At 41.9% G+C, this 22,109-nt stretch overlaps 1 protein-coding gene across 1 annotated transcript; it reads left to right on the top strand.

The window, feature by feature from the left end:
• Positions 1-8,467: 8,467 nt before the first annotated feature.
• On the top strand, positions 8,468-9,700 carry LOC124659126 (CBS domain-containing protein CBSX3, mitochondrial-like). Its single transcript, XM_047197062.1, has 6 exons — positions 8,468-8,578; positions 8,663-8,930; positions 9,020-9,101; positions 9,197-9,270; positions 9,369-9,429; positions 9,558-9,700. The coding sequence occupies exons 2-6, from the start codon at positions 8,673-8,675 to the stop codon at positions 9,698-9,700; spliced, it is 618 nt and encodes a 205-aa protein (XP_047053018.1). The 5' UTR covers positions 8,468-8,578; positions 8,663-8,672.
• The last annotated feature ends 12,409 nt before the right edge of the window (positions 9,701-22,109 follow it).

Here is a 22,109-nt window from a genome sequence, read left to right on the forward strand (position 1 = left end):
AATTCCTCTTCTTTGTGCTCATCCCACACACGGACACCGAGTCTGCCCCACAAACTGTAAAATTTCATCAACTAATGGCCTTAGGTACACATCGATGTCGTTGCCGGGTTGCTTCGGACCTTGGATGAGCACTGGCATCATAATGAACTTCCGCTTCATGCACAACCGAGGAGGAAGGTTGTAGATGCATAGAGTCACGGGCCGGGTGCTATGGCTGGAGCTACGCTCGCCGAAAGGATTCATGCCATCCGTACTTAGACCAAATCTTATGTTCCTTACGTCGGCTGCAAAATCTTTAAACTCTCTGTCGATCTTTCTCCATTGCGTTCCATCTGCGGGGTGTCTCAACTCCCCGTCCGACTTACGGTCCTCTTTGTGCCATCGCAACAACTTGGCATGCTCTTTGTTCCTGAACAGACGTTTCAACCGTAGTATTATAGGAGCATACCACATCACCTTGGCGGGAACCTTCTTCCTGGGTTTCTGGCCCTCGACATCGTCACCAGGGTCATCGCCTCCGATCTTATAACGCAATGCGGTGCATACCGGGCATTCATTCAAATTCTCGTATTCACCGCGGTAGAGGATGCGGTCGTTGATGCATGCATGTATCTTGAGAACCTCTAAACCTAGAGGGCGAGACAACCTTCTTTGCTTCGTACGTACTTGGAGGGCAACTCGTTATTCTTTGGAAACATATTCTTCAACATTTTCAGCAAGTTTTCAAATCCCGAGTCAGCTACACCTTCTGTGCCTTCCATCTCAGCAAATCCAGGCGTGCGGCCCTAGCTTTTTCGGACCATTATCGCATCCCGGGTACGGCGACTTTTTGTGATCCTCTAACATGCGATCCAAATTCTCCCTCTCCTTTTCGAGTTTCGCAGCGACTCCGTGCATCGGCAATGGTCCGACCAAGATCATCGGCGGGCTCATCACGTGCCTCTTCTTGATCACCTTCCCCTTCACCTTCCCCACCTTCGACATCATCCATGAAAGTATCACCGAAATGATCAAGATAGCTCTCATCGATGTCATCCCCTTCTTCATCTTCTTCCATTATAACCCCTCTTTCTCCATGCTTGGTCCAACAATTATAGCTTGGCATGAAACCGTGCCGAAGCAGGTGCATGTGAACTTCTCTTGAGGAAGAGTAACCCTTCTGATTCTTACGACCAACACATGGACGAGATAACAAACCCCCCTGCTTGTTCGCATTAGCCACTACGAGGAAATCTTTCAAACCCGTAGTGAACTCGCCGGAGAGTCGGTTAGCGTACATCCATTGCCGATTCATCTGCATTATTATAATACAAAATATATAATTAACCATCATGCATTTGTTAAACTAAATAGAAATTAAACAATGAACTACACACATATGCATATTTTATCAATGACACATATATATGAAAGGTTCAAGTTGTTGCTAACCGCGATCGAGGAGGAAAAAATAAATGAGGAAGCTCGATCAAGTGTGGCTCCGACACTTCATATCATGTTTGTTTCATGCTCTTGGGACATTTCATCAAACACCTTGTGTGCATAAGAGGAGCCAAAAGCAAACCCTACACCCCCTTGTGAAGTTTGTGAAGAGAAGTGGCACCAAATGGCTAAGTGCTTGTGGGCTGGATGGTATATATAGGGGAGGGGCTTTAGTCGCGGTTGGCCAGAGCCAACCGCGACTAAAGGCCTTTGGGCCGAGGCCCGAGGACATTTAGTCGCGGTTGGCTCTGGCCAACCGCGACTAAAGCCCCTCCCGTCCACCAGCCGGCCACCGAGCGCGCTGGGCTCGAGCCTTTGGTCGCGGTTCTCCAACCGAGCCGCGACTAAAGGCCACATTGGTCGCGGTTCTTGCATTTCCGCGACTAATGGGGCTGGACGGAAGGCCTTTTTTCTACCAGTGTGGTCAGTATAAACACTACAGAAAGTCTTGTGTTAACTTTGGGGCAACGGAAATTCCTGGATTACGAGAACTTGCTTGTGATGTCGGACTATTACACACATGCACCTTCATCAACCTTATGTGTAGCCATGCCAACAGGCAACAATGGATTATACTTTCCATATCTTACTCTGACCTATTTACATATAAAAAGCTGCTTGTACATTTCTCAATGAGAAATTACTATAATTCTAAGACCCTGAAATTGTGGTGCGGCGATAAATTGCAACATATATAAACAACCAAAAAAAATCATAAGACTAGTCATAGTGGGAAGTAACATAAAGTAGTAACATGCACATGTTACTACTCTATGTTACTACCTTCATAGTGGTTAGTAACATCAAAGTAGTATCATAGACATCTTCATTAATTAGCTTATAGACTCATTGTATCTTGGGAAGTGTGATGTTACAGTAACTAGCTATGTTACTCCATCCTCCTCTCTCCTCATTAACTCACTGCCACATAAGCAAAATTTGCTGAGTTGGACACCTAGTTACTAGTGAAGTTACCCCCACTATGAGTAGTCTAAGGCTGGTCATAGTGCATAGTAACTTCAACTAGTAACATGCACATGACACTAGTTTATGTTACTACCCTCATAGTGCATAGTAACATCAAGTTAGTACCATAGATGGCTCCATTAATTAGCTTGTAGACTCATTGTGTCTTGAAAAGTGTGATGTTACAATAACTAGCTATGTTACTCTATCCTCCTCTCTCCTCATTAATTCAGTGTCACATAAGCAAATTTGCTGAGTTGGCTCCTAAGTTACTACTGAAGTTACTTGCACTATGAGTAGTCTAAGGAATATTGGTTGCACTTTTCTCGGTAATCTAATTTCACTTTTTAATCAAGTGTAATTATGACATGGCCAAATGTGCAACCTATAAATATCCAGACAAAAGAGATACAAAATAAATGTATATATAAACCCTTGATTGCACCTTTATGGGTAAGGTAGTTGCACATTTTCTTTTAGTGAAGTTCAACTATGGTGTTGCAGAAAATAGAAACTATAAATATGTATAGAACCCTGGTTGCACTTTTCTCAACGAGCTAGCTGTACATTTTTATAAACATGGTGTGGCAAAAGTGCAAACTATTATTCCCTTCCTCCCAAAATGTAAGGCGTCTAAGGATTAAACAAAAGTCAAATAATACTAACTTTGACCAAATATTCAGGAAAAAATATTTATATCTATATCGAATGAACACATAAAGAAAATATTCTTTGTGGTGAATCTACTGATACTGATTCAGCATTGAAAATGTTCACATTTTTGTATATAAATTTAGTCAAACTTTAAAAACATTGACTTTGACTAATCCTTAGGCGCCTTACATTTTGGAACAGAGGGGGTAGTAACTAACTAGACAGAACAAACAACTACGGCGTGGCAATAAGTGCAACCTATCAGTAACTAGACAAAACGGGGGGAAAATAACCCTTTCCACACTTTTGTCATCAGATAGTTGCACATTTCCAAAGAAGTACAACTATGATGTGGCGAAAAGTGCAACCCTCATAAATAACAAGACCAAATGAAGGAAGATATACATATGAAATCCCGGTTGCACATTTTTCGATTAGGTAAGTAATGCATAACTATGAAAGAAGAAACTATAAAAGAAAAACTATCAGAACAAAAGCTTTCTAATTTGCCATTTGTAACATACAATGTATTGTTTTGTTGCATAAGACAAATAAACAAAGTTTGTGTAACTTGTATTAGGCAGTTGCATTGCTAATCAATCGCTGAAGAAGTGTGGTCATGCTGCTTTGTGTACTACTAACAATTTACAGTCGGAGGCTTGCAGCGTTTGATCACGGGCTTTGAATCATGCGTTTGTGCTATTTTTCTCCTAATTTCCCCCTCCTCAGTTCAATGGGTATTGAACATATATATAGGTCTGACGGTTCTACAAATACTAAGCCCCCTGATAACTATCAAATCACTTGCCCGGAGGGTATGAAATTCAATGGTTTCGAACCCAAAGTTGGTCATCAATCTCTCTTTTTGTAGAAAAGACATCTCAATATCTGATATTTATCCAGGAAAACACAAGCCAACAAGGTAAAATGTCCATAATAAAATAACATCAGAAGATCATATTGGCCGTCTTTTTTTCTTCGCCTGCACATTTTTTTTTCGATAAAGGATGCTTTATTACTTTAATAAGCAATTACATCCAGCCTCTGCATAACCAGGATGCACACAGCCGTTTTGTTGTCTCAAGTCCAAAAGGATAAATAATAAAAACTAGGCGAGATACATATCGGAACGATGAATCATATAACGCCTAAAGTGTAGGTGGGGCATCTATCCGTAGACTATGCTGCCACCCATGTAGGGAAAAAGTATCCCTCGCTGTAGCCTCCAACCGTGTGCAGACCTCCGTAAATAGCTGTCGGTTCTCCACTCGCTGTAGAGGTAACCATGAACGGAGAATACATGTACATCTGTAGATGACCTGCAACAAAGAACAATTTTTGTCATTAAAGATCTTGTCATTTCTACATAGCCAAAGCGCCCAGATAATCTGCTAGCGCCCCCACCCTAAGAAGCAACTTAAACCTTGAATCTATACCATGAAGCCAATTGCCAAAGACATTGGCGACACTAGTCGGAGGATACAAGGTAGACGCTACTTGGATGACGAGACCATATAGATCTCGCGAATTGGCACTTGGAAGAATAAGTGTTTGATTGTTTCGTCCCGATGACAAAAACACACCGTGTACTTCCATGCCAATTCCGCTTAACAAGATTGTCTTTGGTGAGAATAACCCACGACGAAGATACCATCCAAAAAATTTAATTTTTAATGGTATCTTCATCTTCCAAATCTTCTTATTGTTGTCAACTGGTAAGTCAGAAAGAAGGATCGCATTGTAGAAAGATTTTACAGAAAAGGTACCATCTACATGAAGGTTCCATCTAAATTCGTCTGGTTCAGGTGATAAATGAATATCTCCGAGCCGTTGAATTAGGGTATTCCATGCCACAAGTCTTTGTCCAAGTAAAACCCGTCTGAACGTCACATTCGGGGGTGAGGTAGCCATTACGAGTAGCAATGGTATCACCTTGGCGACGAGCAATCCTATACGGAGCAGGATACTGTTCACTTAAGGGTCCATTGTCTAGCCAAGCATCTTCCCGAACCGTATCCGTGCTCCATTCCTGATTGAGAAAGTACCATGGCGAAAGAATACATTTTTTGTCGCCATAAGACCAGCCCAGAAGTGAGAATCCCCGGGTTTCCAAACCACTTGGGATAATGTCTTCGAACCGATATACTTTCTCCGAAGAATAGTTTGCCAAGTCCCATCCTCAGTAAGTAGCTTAAACAGCCATTTACCCAGAAGAGCTGAATTCTTGACCTCCAGGTCATGAACTCCAAGCCCTCCTTGATCTTTGGAACTACAAACTATACTCCACTTAACCAGTCGATATTTCTTTTTTCTCGCTGTCCCCTTGCCAAAAGAATCTGGATCGATAGTAATCGAGTTTATGCAGAATTCCTTTCGGTAGGATGAAGAATGATAACATATACAGTACCATATTTGTGAGTACCGAATTAATGAGTACCAATCTTCCTCCCAGGGACAACAATTTACCTTTCCAACTACTAAGGCGTTTTTGTAATCTTTCTTCCACTAATTTCCATTCCGCGATTGTAAGTCTCCGATAATGAATCGGAATACCCAAATAACGAATAGGAAATTGGCCTTGCCCGCAACCAAACAACTCGTATATAGAGCCGTATCGTTTTGGGCATCACCGAAACAGAACAATTCGCTTTTATGGAAATTGATTTTCAATCCTGACAACTGCTCAAAAGCCGCCAAAATTAATTTCAGATTTTGAGCTTTTTCAAGATCATGATCCATAAACAAAATTGTATCGTCGGCATATTGAAGTATAGATAAACCACCATCAACCAGATGTGGAATCACTCCTTCAATCTGGCCATCAGCCTTGGCCCGCTCTATGAGTATAGCCAAGCATATCCGCTACAATGTTAAACAACATCGGTGATAACGGATCCCCTTGGCGTAACCCTTTTCGTGTTTGGAAATAGTGGCCGGTGTCATCATTAACCCGGATTGCGACACTACCTCCATACACAAAATCATTTATTAGAGCGCGCCACTCGGAGAAAAACCTTTCATCCCGAGTGTCTGCTGTAGGAAAGACCACTTAACTTTATCATACGCCTTTTCAAAATCTAGTTTTAAAATAACCCCATGTAATTTCTTAGAATGCATCTCATGTACCGTCTCATGCAAGACCGCCACTCCATCAAGGATGTTCCTTCCTTGCATAAAGGCTGTCTGTGATGGCTGGACAACATGATCCGCAACCGTATTAAGTCTAATGGTGGCCACTTTCGTGAAAATCTTGAAACTTACATTTAAGAGGCAAATAGGTCTATATTGTTGAATCCTTTCTGCCTTATTAACTTTCGGTAACAAGATTACTTCACCAAAATTTAGACGAAATAATTCTAGTTGTCCAATGTGTAGGTCACTGAACAAATCTAGAAGGTCTGATTTAATCGTATCCCAGAAAGTTTGATAAAACTCCGCTGGAAAACCATCAGGACCCGGTGCTTTGTTGCATTCCATTTGGAAAATTGCCTTCTGAACCTCTTCCTCAGTATAAGGTGCGGTTAGTAGACCATTTTCTTCCATAGAAACTTGGGGTATATCGTCCGTTAAGTCCTCATTAAGAGAGAAGGTGCTTTCCTCCGGGGGACCAAACAGACCTTTATAATAGTTAGTAATGTAAGATTTGAGTTACTCATGACCTTCGCCTGCACATGGTGCACTAGAAGTTAGTCATCGATCTATGCCTGATGTATACCGCAACGACTCTCACCAAATGTCAATGTGTTGCTTCGTTTATGTTACTGTACAAGATAGCTGACATAATGTAGTCTTAGAACCCAGGCATAATCCATGTAGATCTCACGTACGGCTTATGGCCTAAGGAAACTTCACAGAAGTCAGAACTCCCCAAGGCCAAAGCCTTGCTTTCTTCTATCGTAGACTATCTTCGCTAAACGTATTTTTCGTTATTTCGCCGGCCTTTTCTCTTTCGAAAGCTAACGCATTCTCCTTTTGTTCGGATGTCTGCTGTTCCTTTGATTCTGTGGTGGCACCAAGGTTAGAAGCCGGAGTTGCGTCCGTGGGGAAGCAAATACTGTTTGGCCAGGAATACGTGCAAGCTGGAGAAGCTTTTGTTGCTATTGCGTACGTGTGGACATACTGTTACTTTACACGAAGTGTTTTTTGCTCATCAGATCGAGAACAGGGCCGGAAATTAGGCATGGCGTGCATTGCTGCTTTGGTGCATGGTTTAGCAACCAGCAGGATTTGACGTGGTTCTACAGCGTAAGGAAAGGAGATTATGGACAATGAATCAGGGTCGTCTCCTATACATAGATGGAGGGAGCAATTCATTGATATCATTTTATAAACATTTCCATGTAACTACTTCTTGTTCAATGATCATTGTAATTAGGATTCTTTACATTTTCTTTCTGAAGAAAAAAGTAAAATATAGCGAAATGAAGTTATTAACCACATTTGTTTTGTGCTGAATATTTTGAAGAATTTACATAAACATATTTTTATTAAACACATGAATATTCATGGACAAAAAAATTCTGCAGACAAAATATTTTTTATCCTTCGAACATTTTTTAAATGTTGCTTGAACCCTTTGTTTGACATACACAAACATTTTATTTTAGCATACATAAATATGTTTCCATTAATACATTTTTTCATTTGATCAACTATATTTCACATGCATTGATATTTTCTTTGGCACATATGGTGAGTCATTTTTAAAAACGTTTTTTTAGAATTTATCATACTATTAATCTAATGTGAATATATACTTATTCATTCAACATATAAACAAAAATCTAAAGAGATTAATGAGCTGCAGCCCATCTGCCCTCCTCACCTCCTGCGGGCGGGGCTTCCTTCCCTTCCGGCCAAGGCGGTGAGCGAATTAGCAATGCGGCCACCGGCCATGAAAGGTGGAAGTAGTGGACAGAAAGCTCAAGAATTTGTGCAGGCGTTGAAGCTCAAGAAAGGTGGAAGGTGGAAGTAGTGAAGAGCGCCTTGCCTGTTTTCGCGCGTCTCTTCCTGCCGGCCGTTGCAGCCGAGCTCAATTTTGCTGCCTCGCTTCGATACTAAACGTCTACATACATATACCTTTCGGGAGTCCTCGCGAGAATCTGCCGTGAAACTTGGTCTGATGGTCAAGATTGAAGCTGTGCCTTACTATTCTGCTACAACCTGAGAAAGCACACCTGAACAAGGCAACGTTAGCGCGTCTCGAAAGGAAACTAAATACCTGAATTGCGTGACCTGAGATATTCCTTGCTTCGCTCGAAATGACGAAGGTAAGTAGCGGTTCTTGTGTGCCAGCCAGGAGATCGGTTTCTATGATAAGAGCATACAATGTATGTACCCCATTCCTGAACTAGTAACACGGAAACATCATCTTCAGCGACCCGTTCCAGGCCAGCTAGGTACTGCCAGAAGCAGCGAAGCACGAGGGGCCGGCTGCTAGCTGCAATCTTATTCAGGCAGAACCACAATTGTTAAGGTATGGTGTTTATTGAATCATTTCAGCAGAAACTGTTCTCGAATTCTGACTAATTGCTGGTAACTCCTCATGTTGTTCGGGCAGACACTGCAAGATGCAAGGAATTGCCAAGGCGCTGGGCTTACACGGAAAGCAGCTGAGGCTCACGGTTCTGCAGCACATGAACAAGGGGATCTTCTCCTGGGCCACCCTGATTTCGCGCATACAGAGTGAATCTCCGGCTGTGATCATACCTCACATGGGGCTGGAGAACATCACCGTCCGAGAGATTCTCAAGGCGAAAGGGGAGGCTCAAGCTGGGGCGGTCTACTGGTGCAGCACCAGCCATTTGGTGCATGAAGCCGTCAAACATGTAAGAGTTTACATTTACAACATGGCTGAACTTCCTTCGATAAGTGCATATAATTAAGTGACTAAGTATCGTGCTTGATTAATCTGTAGATGACAGCCCAGAATGTCGGAGCTCTAGTTGTGCTCAAGTCAGGGGACGAGAAGCAGCTTGCAGGAATTGTAACCGAGAGAGGTAACCAAAAACCACCATCTGCAAACTGAGAGGAAAAATATATCATTTAACCGCACTACATGCACCAACCTTTAAAATCTTGCTACACAATGCAGATTTCGCTAGGAAAATCCTCTTACCAGGACGACCTTCAGAGGAAACAAGAGTTGAAGATATCATGACCGAAGAGGTGAATGGACTTACAAATGAAAAAGAGAAGTTACTCTAACAGAGTGAATATCATCACACATTTCATTAGTCCTCATAATTTTCTTTACCGTGTTACAGGACAAGCTAATAACTGTTACCAGCAATACCAATATTCTACGTGCAATGGAGCTAATGACAGGTAATACAACATTCACTTGGTGATTTATTTGACCACACCCGGTCTTATCATAGGTGCAACCTACAAAGAAAACTCGAGCAAATTTCGATTTTCTTGACTACCAATGTCTTTTTTTCAATTTTGTACAGATGAGCACATTCGTCATGTACCCGTTTTTGACGAAAAGGTAGTTGGTATGATCTCAATTGGTGATGTTGTCAGAGCAATCGTTGACCAACAGCACCAAGAAGTAAAACAACTGAAGAAGTACATCACAGGAGATTATTATTAGCATGTATATCTGATCAATGAAGAAACATATTGTCTATGCAAATTATTCACTTTAATTAACAAATATTCATATATATGCTCCTATGGCCATTTGCGATAACCAACCATCCAGTTAATTTTGTTCAAATACTTATAGACAAAGTATGCAGCACAGAAGATACACGTGTCTTTGCTGGAGCGTCTTTGAAAAACATAATAACGCATCAGTAATTTCCAGAAAAGTCTGCAAGAATCAATCGACATACATACCAAGAGAGAATCAATACGTATACTTGCTAAGCCCGTAAGCTGCTGTGGAGTGACAAAATAGATACGGGAAATTCAAAAATGTTGCATATTTAACCATACACCACGTCTGGAAGTAACATGGCGCTCTCGCCGTGAGAAACTACCATATACCGCATAGCCAATGTCGTTGATCCCCTAGGCTAGTGGAACACACCCCTCTGACAATGCTCGACTGGAAAAAAATCTTGCATTTCTCTTTGTTTGTGTCTAGCATCGAATTGAAAAAAAAGTAAATCAAAAGAACAAAAACACTACTCCTTTTGTCCCTCGATAGTTTTTTTTTCGATAAAGGAAATATATTAATATCAGAAGATACTAATTACACACATTCTCTGCAACAACGCACCGTCCTAATGACAATACGGATGCACACAGGCAAAAAAGGAAAAAAAGAAACTAAGAAAAAAAGTCCCGCCAGAGCATTCCGAAACTAGCAACAACAATACAACCACCACCATGACAACACCTGAACTCCAGACTCTTCAAAAGCGACGCCTTCAAGAAGAAAACGGTGCATCAACGCCGTCGTCGTCCGATCAAAGATCTTAGGTTTTCACCCTGAAGATAGTCCGCGCATTCAAAACAATGTCTTCAACAAGGTCATTGCCAGATACAACCAATTAAGGCCAGACCTTGGATTTTCATCCTGAATGGAAGGACACTGAACTTCACCTGTGCTGCCGCCTCCACTTTCATACTGCTGCCGCAAGCCCAGAACACCAAGCTAGTTCCTCACGAGCGCAAAGACTTTGATCTCCAAATCTGGCCATCATGATATTCTCCGTCTCTGACTTCACCCAGGACCAATGTCACTGTATGGCAAGAAAGAGCAGAGCTTCGTGTCGCTCCCTCCGAAACCAAACGGTCGGAATAAACGCGTGGGTGTGCACGACCGAATACCACCATGTCCGACAAACTCCAGGCAATATGTGCACTGTTACACTCGTCGGTGGTGCCTTCCGGAACTCAACACTCCGGCCAGATGAAAAAAGGACCCGCTTAGGCAGATCTTCCTCTTCGCGCAAGAGGAACCCTAGGACAAACCACCTTTATTGAAGCAGGCGCGCCAACATCCCCGACGCCATCGGCCAACAGCGGAGGAGGAGAAGTGCTGCAACCGAGGAAGACAACCTGCTCGGCTACAGTCGGGCGGGATCGGCCCAAGCAGCGAAAGCGGCCTATAAAGCGGTCGCTGCCACCGGGACCCCGCCGCGGCCGTTAACTACCGTCGGCCGCCACACCTCCGCGCCGCCCACCACAACCCTCCACCGCAGAACACCCAGACCCACCGACACCTCGCGCTCCATGCCCAAATGCGAAGCCGTACGCGCCCTCCCCAGCCCTCCGCCTTTAGCGAGAGGGTGCCGCCACCGCCGCCGGCGAGGGCAGTGGCAGCGGCCAGGCGGGGCCGGAGAGGAGGCGGCGGCTTGGATCCTCTGGGATCGCCCAGGCGGGGGCGACCCGGGAGGTTAGGTCGGGCTTTGCCGTCTGATTTGTAGCCTCCGTGGTCCCTCGATAGTTGATGCCCAAAATTGTTTGGATGTAAGCCCTGATAGCTTGGTAGGGTTGAGTTGGATAGAAATTTCCTTGGAAACTTTTAGGGCTCATTTGTTTATAGGATTTTTAAAGGATCTGTGTAGGAATGGAATCCTATGAATTTTTTTCCTTCAAACTCATTTTATTCATAGGATCATATACCATAGGAAATCACTTATCAGTGGGACCATCCTAGGCCGCGGCCCGACCTTCTCATGAAAATTGCACAGCATGTGGCCTATATTGCTGAAAGGTCTATCACTTTGTTGCTGATATTGCCTTGTTTAAGGCCCAGTTTCAAGCAACACAAGCATGAGAGATCGGTCACCGTCAAGGTATCATGTTCTTGGCATAACAAGCCAGCCAAAAGATCATCCTATCAAAATTGTGTGTTTATTGCAGTCATCACTTTTACGCTCATATGCCTCTATTTTGACCACTGCATAGTCCTTTTTTATACAATATATCCCCGTTGCAACACATGGGGAATCCTCTAGTTTACGTAATGCTTCAAGGTTGTTTCAAAATTTAATACATGAGGAAATTTCCCTGGACATGGTAAAATGAATATATTACATAGGCTTATAAGAAATTATAAAAAAAAATGTATGAGGAAAAAAGTTCAACTTCAAAGGCTACCTTGAGATGGTGAAATCAATGTCCGCAAAATTCACAATTGAGTTGATCTAGCGGTAATCAAACTTTAAATTAATGACAAAATTAGTATGGCAATACTTGTGTCATGTACAAGTTGGAGTAGGAACTTGTTACTTTTTCTCTGCTTGCTTTTGAATAGTCAAAAAGGGAACGTACAGGGGGGTAGATTAGATTCATGATCAGTGCACAGTTCAGAATAATGAGCTGAAAGGTTGGAAAAAGGGGGAAAATATTCCAAATACCGACTCGGAATTATGCATGGGACCTGCAATATGATATTGTTCTCTGCAAAAACAAGATATGGATTCTAATACGGGGGAACCTCTTTCTGGTGAAAGAATCTAAATTTTGCAACTTGCAATTGTAGAATATTTCAAGTGACCGTTCGATGTAAAAAATAATATAGTCCATTCCTCCCCGACAAGCAGCAAACATAGCTAGTAAACCAGTACCACCGTGCCACACCCGTGTCATATCTTCATTACATAATGTGTTACTTATTTTGGAGCACTTGAAACCTTGTCTAGTCGTCAAAAGGATCAAAAAGAGAAATCATATCTCATCTCATCACCTCTGAAACCAGAGGATTCACACATACAACAGGGTTTCATGTATTACATATTTTGAAAAAAAAAAACTGTGCAGACAAACATCCGAATCATCATTGTAAATACAAATTAAGTACAACTGTCATTTTCAAGTGTTCTCCAGGTGGATCTAAAAGAAAATATTTCGCCAAGTAGTACAGAGCTACATCACCATGGCTTCCTTCAGGTTGCCTGCAATGATCCATCCAGATACTGGATGTTCAATTCTATTTTTGAAGAAAAAAAGAGGCCTTGCTTGTTTCTATCGAATTGAACCTTGCTTTCCTTGAACTCCAGACTCCGCAATACAAGACTGCATCGAACTGCAAGACATAAATATATCCTGATTCGGATGACGACTAATGATATTTCTAGCAAGAAATAACATCATCTTGACATAGCAATAGCCTAGCACACACCCGCCATCCCCTGCGAAAATTTATGTGTACCGTCCCAACATACCCTTACAGCTAGACTGTAAACTGAAAGCATTATATATAGAGTAAATTCCTCTTTTTTTACTCCCTACTTAGAAAATTTTGACACTAATTACTTCATTTAGAAATTTGTCATCCTAATTACCCCATTTAGTAAAAGTTGTGCCAATTTTTACCCCTTTTAATTTTTTTACCTCTATGCCATCAAATTACTGACTGCAAAGAGCATCCACTGCTATCCTGCCTGCAAGAATACAAGATGCATGATGGCATAATCTTCACGTGACGAACCATCGCACATATGTCATATCATTCTATGAGGGTATTAAGCAACTCTAGGCACGGGTGTGCTAGGTGCAGTTTGAATAAAAACTGAGTTATTGGTGTTAGAGATAGAGTTGTAAACGTATGAGACTAGGATTAGTATAGAATCCGTTGTGTTTATAACACGTATTGTAACTAACGCGGACTTTTGGCTCTTGGGTGCAACGCACCCCCATAGACCAAAAAAATTATAATAATTTAAATAAGTTAAAAAAAAATTTGAATCTTCCTGGAAATAGAAGATGATCAAGTTTGTACTCGTAAAAAAAATGGTTGGACACAAAATGATTCCCATGGACACCAGGGCAAAAAAGACAAAATTATGACAAAAAAAAAGTGAATAGTACCTGGTCATGGGGCATTTCGAGTTTGTTTTTTTTACCCAGGATACAAAAAAAGTAATTTTTTAGGAAAATTTTTTGTTTCAGGTACAATACCTGATCATCTTTGATTTCCAAAAAAAATTAAATTTTTTTAAACTTTTTTTAATATTTTTTTTTATTTTTCCAAGTATAGGGGTGTGTGGCACCCGGGAGCCACTCTGTATTTCCCGTATTGTAACCTCCTATATAAATCAATGAAGAGAGCCTCCGAAGATCATCCGAGTAGTCTAATCCTACCTGATCGATATATCAAGTTTTACATGGTATCAGGCCGCCTCTTCCGGCGATAACCTGTCCATCGAATCCAGCGCAAGCTTCGGCGCCGCCGCCCTCGTCGGCCATGGCGTCCTCAGCCCCGATCCCGCCGATTTCCCTCGGCCCACCTCCGCGCACTCAGTTGACGCGGGATAACTACCCGATCTGGCGTTCTCAAGTTCTGCCAGCTATTCGCGGCCCGCAGCAGGTCGGCTTGATCACCGGCATCGACAGCGCCGCGCCCCCAGAGATCGTTGATGTGCCGGCAGACACCGCCACCAACACGCCGGCAAAGATGAAGGCCAACCCTCTCTATGCAGATTGGATCGCGCGCGACCAGCTCGTCCTCTCCTACCTCCTGCAGTCCCTATCCCTGGAGGTACTGCCCCACGTCCACCGCATTGAAAGCGCTCATGGCGTTTGGCGCGCTGTCGAGGAGATGTTCTCCGCCCAGAGTGAAGCCAAGGTCGACAATCTGCTGGTCACCCTCGCCACAACTAAGAAGCTCCAGATGACCACTGCTGATTACCTTGCGAAGATGCAAGGGTTTGCGGATGAATTGATTGCCGCCGGTCACCCTCTTCCCGGCCGCCAGTTGGTCTCTTATATTCTGGTCGGTCTCGGCAAAGAGTACAATGCCCTGGTCGCTGCTCTTGGTGTGGCGCCTACCCCGATTACCCTCAGCCGGCTGTACTCTTAATTGCCGGCATATGATCAACGCCAGCTTCTCCTTGCCGAGCCCACTCCACCGGAGTTCCAGTCCTCAGCCAATGCTGCATCTAGGCAATGGCGTCCTCGCAATGACGCCACTAACAACTACAACGGACGGTCTCGTGGTGACCGCCGAGAAGACCACCGTGATGACCGTCGTGATGCTCGACGTGATGATCGCTCCTTTCAACAGGGGCGCGGTGGGGGTCGTGGCAACCCTGGAGGGGGGCGCGGCCGTGGCCGTGGACGTCGCAGAACTACTCCCTGGGCTGATGTCACATGCCAGATATGCAACAAGGAGGGCCACTATGCGAAAGATTGTTGGTCTCGTTACTCCAACCATGATGACTATGGCGAGAAGGAGGTCCATGCTGCCTATGGCGTGGACACAAATTGGTACCAGGATTCAGGTGCTACCCATCACATCACGGGGGAGCTAAACAATCTCACTCTTCGTGATGCCTACAAAGGACATGACACGGTCAACACCGCCAATGGGCAAGGTATGAAAATTTCTCACATTGGTCATTCAGTAGTACGCAATCCTACTCAAGATTTTCATCTTCGAAACATTCTTCATGTTCCCAATGCCTCCAAAAACCTGCTATCTGTTCATCGCTTCACATATGATAATCATGTCTTTATTGAGTTTCACCCTTTCTTCTTTTTGATAAAGGATCTGGCTACCAGGAGAATCGTTCATAGAGGGAGGTGTGTTGGCGGCTTGTATCCCCTCATTGCATCTTTGGCGTCCTCCACGCCATCCAAGTTTGCCTTTGTTGCCGCCAAGCCCTCTCAATACCAGTGGCACAGTCGTTTAGGTCATCCTTCTATAGAAATTGTTAGGCAAATTATCAGCAAGAATAAACTTCCGTGTGTTAGTGATTCTAGTAGTGAGTCTATTTGTGATCCCTGTCAACAGACTAAGAGTCATCAACTCCCATACCCTATTTCCACCAGTGTATCTACAGTACCTCTACAGTTAGTATTTTCTGATGTATGGGGTCCTGCACCTACCTCTGTTGGTCGTCATGATTATTATATAAGTTTTATTGATGATTATAGCAAATTTACTTGGATCTATCTTCTTAAACGCAAATCTGATGCTTTAGCTGCCTTTGTTACCTTTCAGACTCTTGTTGAACGCAAGTTTAATAGGAAAATTATCACTGTCCAGTCCGATTGGGGGGTGAATACATAAAATTGAACTCCTTATTTCAAACACAAGGAATTACACACCTTGTCTCTTGTCCTCATACTCAACAACAAAATGGTGCCGCGGAGAGAAAACACCGTCACATTGTTGAAGTTGGTCTAGCACTTCTTGCTCATGCTGGTATGCCCTTCAAATTTTGGGATGAAGCTTTTCTCACAGCCACATACCTTATCAATATGCTTCCTAGCAGGGTCATAAATAATGATACTCCTGTTCATCGTCTCCTTGGTACTCGTCCTAACTATTCATCCTTACGTGTTTTTGGTTGTGCCTGTTGGCCCAACCTGAGACCTTATAACAAACGCAAACTTGCTTTCCGCTCTACCCAATGTGTTTTCATCGGCTACAGTTCTCGCCACAAAGGGGTTAAATGTCTTGAGGTCTCTAGTGGCCGGGTCTATATTTCTAGGGAAGTTGTATTTGATGAGACCGTCTTCCCTTTCAAACACCTTCACCCAAATGCGGGTGCTCTTCTCCGCAAACAAATTTTACGTACTCCTTGATCCTTCCCTACAAAATTTTGAGCAGGAACACGTTACTACTAATGATTCACATGTTGAGGATACTCATACTATTAACCCTGTTGCTAGACCTGTTGTGCCTCTTGTGCAGGATGCAGAACCAGGAGACAATCATACCGGTGAAAATTCTAATTCAACTGGTGCCTCTAGCTGGTCATATGGCTCTTTTGAATTTCCTGCAGAAAATGACAGAAACGCTGGACACGAGGAGGATCTGCCGCCAGAATCCACCTCGGGATCGACCCGCCGCATCGGATTGTAGGGATTCGTTGCATAGAAAACAAAAAAATTCCTACCGCGAACACGCAATCCAAGCCAAGATGCAATCTAGAAGACGGTAGCAACGAGGGGATTATCGAGTCTCACCCTTGAAGAGATTCCAAAGCCTACAAGATGAGGCTCTTGTTGCTGCGGTAGACGATCACTTGCCGCTTGCAAAAGCGCGTAGAAGATCTTGATCACGGCGCCACGAACGGGCAGCACCTCCGTACTCGGTCACACGTTCGGTTGTTGATGAAGACGACGTCCACCTCCCCGTTCCAGTGGGCAGCGGAAGTAGTAGCTCCTCTTGAATCCGACAGCACGACGGCGTGGTGTCGGTGGCGGTGGAGAACTCCGGCGGAGCTTCGCTAAAGCACGCGGGAGCTATGGAGGAGAAGGGGGCGGCTAGGGTTTGGGAGAGGGGGCTGGGGGCGCCGGCCTCAAGGGGGCTGGGGTGGTGCGGCCAAGGTGTGGCTGCCCCCTCCCTCTCCTCCTCATTATATAGGTGGAAATCCCCAAGTGTTGGTATCCAAGTCTTCGAATAAGACCCGAAACCAAAACCTACCAAAGGGACAAAACCTACCCAAGGGGGGAATCCCACTCAAGGTGGGACTCCCACCCCTTCCTTGGGGGGGTTGGCCGGCCACCCTAGGGGGAGTCCACCTGGGACTCCTCCCCTTAGGGTTGGCAGGCCATGCAAGGTGGAGTCCCTCCGGGACTCCACTTTCCATGGTGATTTCTTCCGGACTTTTCTAGAACATTCTAGAACCTGCCATAAATGCACCGGATCATTTCCAAACTTGGAATATGACTTCCTATATATGAATCTTATTCTCCGGACCATTCCGGAAATCCTCGTGATGTCCGGGATCTCATCCGGGACTCCGAACAAATATTCGAACTCCATTCCATATTCAAGTTCTACCATTTCAACATCCAACTTTAAGTGTGTCACCCTACGGTTCGCGAACTATGCGGACATGGTTGAGTACTCACTCCGACCAATAACCAATAGCGGGATCCGGAGATCCATAATGGCTCCCACATATTCAACGATGACTTTAGTGATCGAATGAACCATTCACATACGATACCAATTCCCTTTGTCACGCGATATTTTACTTGTCCGAGGTTTGATCATCGGTATCACACTATACCTTGTTCAACCTCGTCTCCTGACAAGTACTCTTTACTCGTACCGTGGTATGTGGTCTCTTATGAACTTATTCATATGCTTGCAAGACATTAGACGACATTCCACCGAGAGGGCCCAAAGTATATCTATCCGTCATCGGGATGGACAAATCCCACTCGTTGATCCATATGCCTCAACTCATACTTTCCGAATACTTAATCCCACCTTTATAACCACCCATTTACGCAGTGGCGTTTGATGTAATCAAAGTACCTTTCCGGTATAAGTGATTTACATGATCTCATGGTCATAAGGACTAGGTAACTATGTAACGAAAGCTTATAGCAAATAACTTAATGACGTGATCTTATGCTACGCTTAATTGGGTGTGTCCATTACATCATTCATATAATGATATAATCTTGTTATTAATAACATCCAATGTTTATGATTATGAAACTAATCATCTATTAATCAACAAGCTAGTTAAGATGCTTACTAGGGACTCTTTGTTGTTTACATATCACACATGTATCAATGTTTCGGTTAATACAATTATAGCATGGTATATAAACATTATCATAAACACAAAGATATATAATAACCATTTATTATTGCCTCTTGGGCATATCTCCAACAGTCTCCCACTTGCACTAGAGTCAATAATCTAGTTTACATATGTAAAGATATAACACCTTGGTCTTCTGGTGCTTTATCATGTTTTGCTCACGGGAGAGGTTTTAGTCAACGGTTCTGACACACTCAGAAACGTATGTATTTTGCAATTCATTTGCGTCTTCACGCATCACTCATTTTCCAAATGAGTCGGCATTAAATATGTTTGGTCTTCTGGTGGAACCTTAATTCCGCGGTCTGAAATATGTCACTAATATTGTCAAATACAATATAGCTTCAAAGTTCTGACACTATCGAAACTACACCAAGTTCTCAAAGAACCTCTTAACTTAATATCCTCAGTCATTGTCAAAACAATGACATATTCTGCCTTCTTTTGTAGAATCCGTCACAACATTTTAGAACTCTTCTAAATCTAGCATTGTGCTACCTTTTAAACAATACTTAGCCTAATTGAGATTTGAAATTCATTTTTATATGTGACCAAACTAATATCGGTGCAACATTTTACAGCGATTTGTTTGTCATTACCCCATACAAAAATATATTTATATATCCTTGATTCTTCTGAAGTACTCAAGGATATTCTTACTGTTGTCCAATGATCATCACATGAATCATTCTGGTATATGCTCATAACACTTTAGAGCATAGGACATCTGATTATGTACATATTATACGTGATCTATAATCACTCATGTGTTTCAACTCATTGAGTATCATATACACTCAAGTCTTGTTTAATCCTTCACATGAATAGAACACCTTCTTTATATACTTTAACTTAAACTTATTATGTGTTTCAATCTATCTTCATAGATCTTGACACTAAATATGTTTCAGTCCATATCCTTTCATTGAAGCTAATTCTCAATGAAACCTTTTAATCAATTATATAATTACACTATTTATAATCAACGATATGTAAGCTACATAAAGTATTACAAATATGTCTCAGCGCTCCCACTTAATTTCTTGCAAATGTAAGCACCTTCATCGTTTCTGATGAAATCAAAAAACTCTTTGACTATTTCATCTGGTGAAGATTCCAACTCCGCAATACTCACTTCATCCAATTGAAGTTCGTATTCTTATCTAGTATTCTACGGACTAGCAAAATTCTTGGTTGTATCTTGTATACACCTTTAATACACACTTCTGTTAAGTAATATATTTTGCTATCCTACTAGCATATCTCATAAAGGAATATGTAGTGATTACTAGAATAATCCACATAGACTATAAACATTGCTACGGAAGATCTAATCTTATCGTAGTCAACTCTTTGAACTTTGTCATAAACAACTTTTCGACAAATCGTGCTTATTCAAGGATATTGCATCCAAGTCCATCAATTTTATAGATCCATTTACTTTCAAAAAGTATTCATCTATCTTGGATTTCATGGCGCATAGCCATTTTAACGGAGTCAGGGCCCATCATAACTTCTTTGTATGTAGTTGGTTTATTATTTTTCAAAATCAATCCTTTGTCCACAAATCATTTATTTGATCACAAAGTAAACCAAAACTACAAGGTTTAATAGGTACTTCGATCTCCATGGCTAAAACACTTTGTAGTCATGGGAGTCATGATTGTCGTAGCCGCTTCCGGAACCTATTTCCGATGCTGCGCTACTCTGATCATTATGCTCAGGTTCATAAACCTTATCAAGTTCTATTGTCCTCCCACTCAAATACTTCGCTAGAAAACAATTTCTTGGAAATAAGCAAGTAACATTAACAAACACTTTTGTCTTTTACTTCATAGTGGAAAGAATTCCCAATTAATTCTTTGGGATAACCAACAAAGACATTCATCCGATTTTGGTTGTAAACTTATTTACTTATGCTATGCATACCAAAATTTAAGAAAAGACTATTAGGGTTTATACCCATGCCATAACTCGTATGGTGTCATTTCAACGGATCATGATGATGCTCTATTCAGTGTAAAAGCGGTAGTCTCTAAAGCATAATCCACAAAATTGTAATGGCATCAATATTTTATCTCATCATTGATCCAACAAGATTTGGATACATCTCTCGGATACTCCATCATCACTATGATACTCCAAGAAACGTGAGTTGTAGAACAACTTCATAACTCTCTTAGATGTTCACTAAAAATCGTAATTCAAATATTTCCAATATGATCCAATCATAGATATTTGACTTTTTCTATTACGATGATTTCCACCTCATGCTGAAATTTATTTGAATCCATTCAAATGTTTCAAACTTCTTCCTTATCGAATATATCTACATATATACTCAATTCATTGTTGGAAGTTTTCATAAAGTAGAAGAATCTCCCGCACACAACTATGCCCAGTGAACCACATACATCATCATGTATTTTTCCACTAAGTTAGTTGCCCGTTCAACTCTTGGCCTATGAACGGTATTTTAGTCATTCTCTTTAGAAAAGATTTGCAAGCGTCAAACGATTCAAAAATCAAATGACTCCAAAAAATCCATTTGCATGGAGTTCCTTCATGCGTTCCTCTCTAACATGACCTAAATGGCGGTTCCACAAATAAGTGGAATTCAAATCATTTGCCTTATGGCATTTTAGCGTCAGTGTTTATGTATGTGTGTTTTCACCATTAAGATTTATAATAACTTATCCATCGTACATGGAGTAATGTCATAATTTGAACAACTCATTGTTTTCATTTGACCAGAGCAAAATAACAATTATTAAGTTCTTTATTATAAATTCTAAGGGCTAGATAGAATGCCAACGACGAACATAATAACACTTTATTTTTGTCCTAGACGTGCATTTCTATCATATTTTTGTCACTTAGGCCATTGTATTCTTGTATTGCGTTGTTTTGTATGACACTTCATACCAACCAATATGGTATTAATACCCAAGAATTTCATTGTGTGATCAAACTAGGAATACAATCATAACATGTATATCATTTATATACACCTGAGCTAGACTTTCTAGTCTTTTCTTTTCTTCCTGCCAAAATATCTTTTGTAGTTTCTCTTTTAGCTTTCCTCATTATTCAGAAAAACACTTCAACATCAATAACTTCTAGGTTTGTTGATCAAATATCAATAACCTTGAGGTTCTTTGAAGTTGATCATCATATGATAAGTGTTCCGGATTTCACTATTAGTAACCTTTTAATATGATGAACAATTTCACTCATAATTTTATCCATCATATCATGACGACTTTTCGAGACCATGTCTGTACATGCTAGGCTCGTAAAGTTTAACCTCAGTATTCGTGTGTGCAAATCTGGCTTGCACCCGTTGTATGCACACATAGAATCTATACCTTAGTATTCGAAACTATGAGTCTTAGCAATGGTGCATACTAAGAACGATCACTTCATGGATATATGAATATCGTTAGTGCCCCAATAGCTGGAGGATTGGGACGCCTTGCGTCTTCAACCTTCGTACATTCCCATAAAACTTATGAGTTTATGTAGTCTCAC

The sequence above is a fragment of the Lolium rigidum genome, chromosome 6 (assembly GCF_022539505.1).
Source record: "Lolium rigidum isolate FL_2022 chromosome 6, APGP_CSIRO_Lrig_0.1, whole genome shotgun sequence".
In the NCBI taxonomy this organism is placed as follows: Eukaryota; Viridiplantae; Streptophyta; class Magnoliopsida; order Poales; family Poaceae; genus Lolium; species Lolium rigidum.

Bases quoted from the DNA above. Each gene is read 5' to 3' on its own strand.
- LOC124659126 (XM_047197062.1), top strand. From the start codon at position 8,673: ATGCAAGGAATTGCCAAGGCGCTGGGCTTACACGGAAAGCAGCTGAGG. The intron at 8,931-9,019 runs GTAAGAGTTTAC...ATTAATCTGTAG, and splicing joins TGCATGAAGCCGTCAAACAT to ATGACAGCCCAGAATGTCGG. The intron at 9,271-9,368 runs GTGAATGGACTT...ACCGTGTTACAG, and splicing joins AAGATATCATGACCGAAGAG to GACAAGCTAATAACTGTTAC.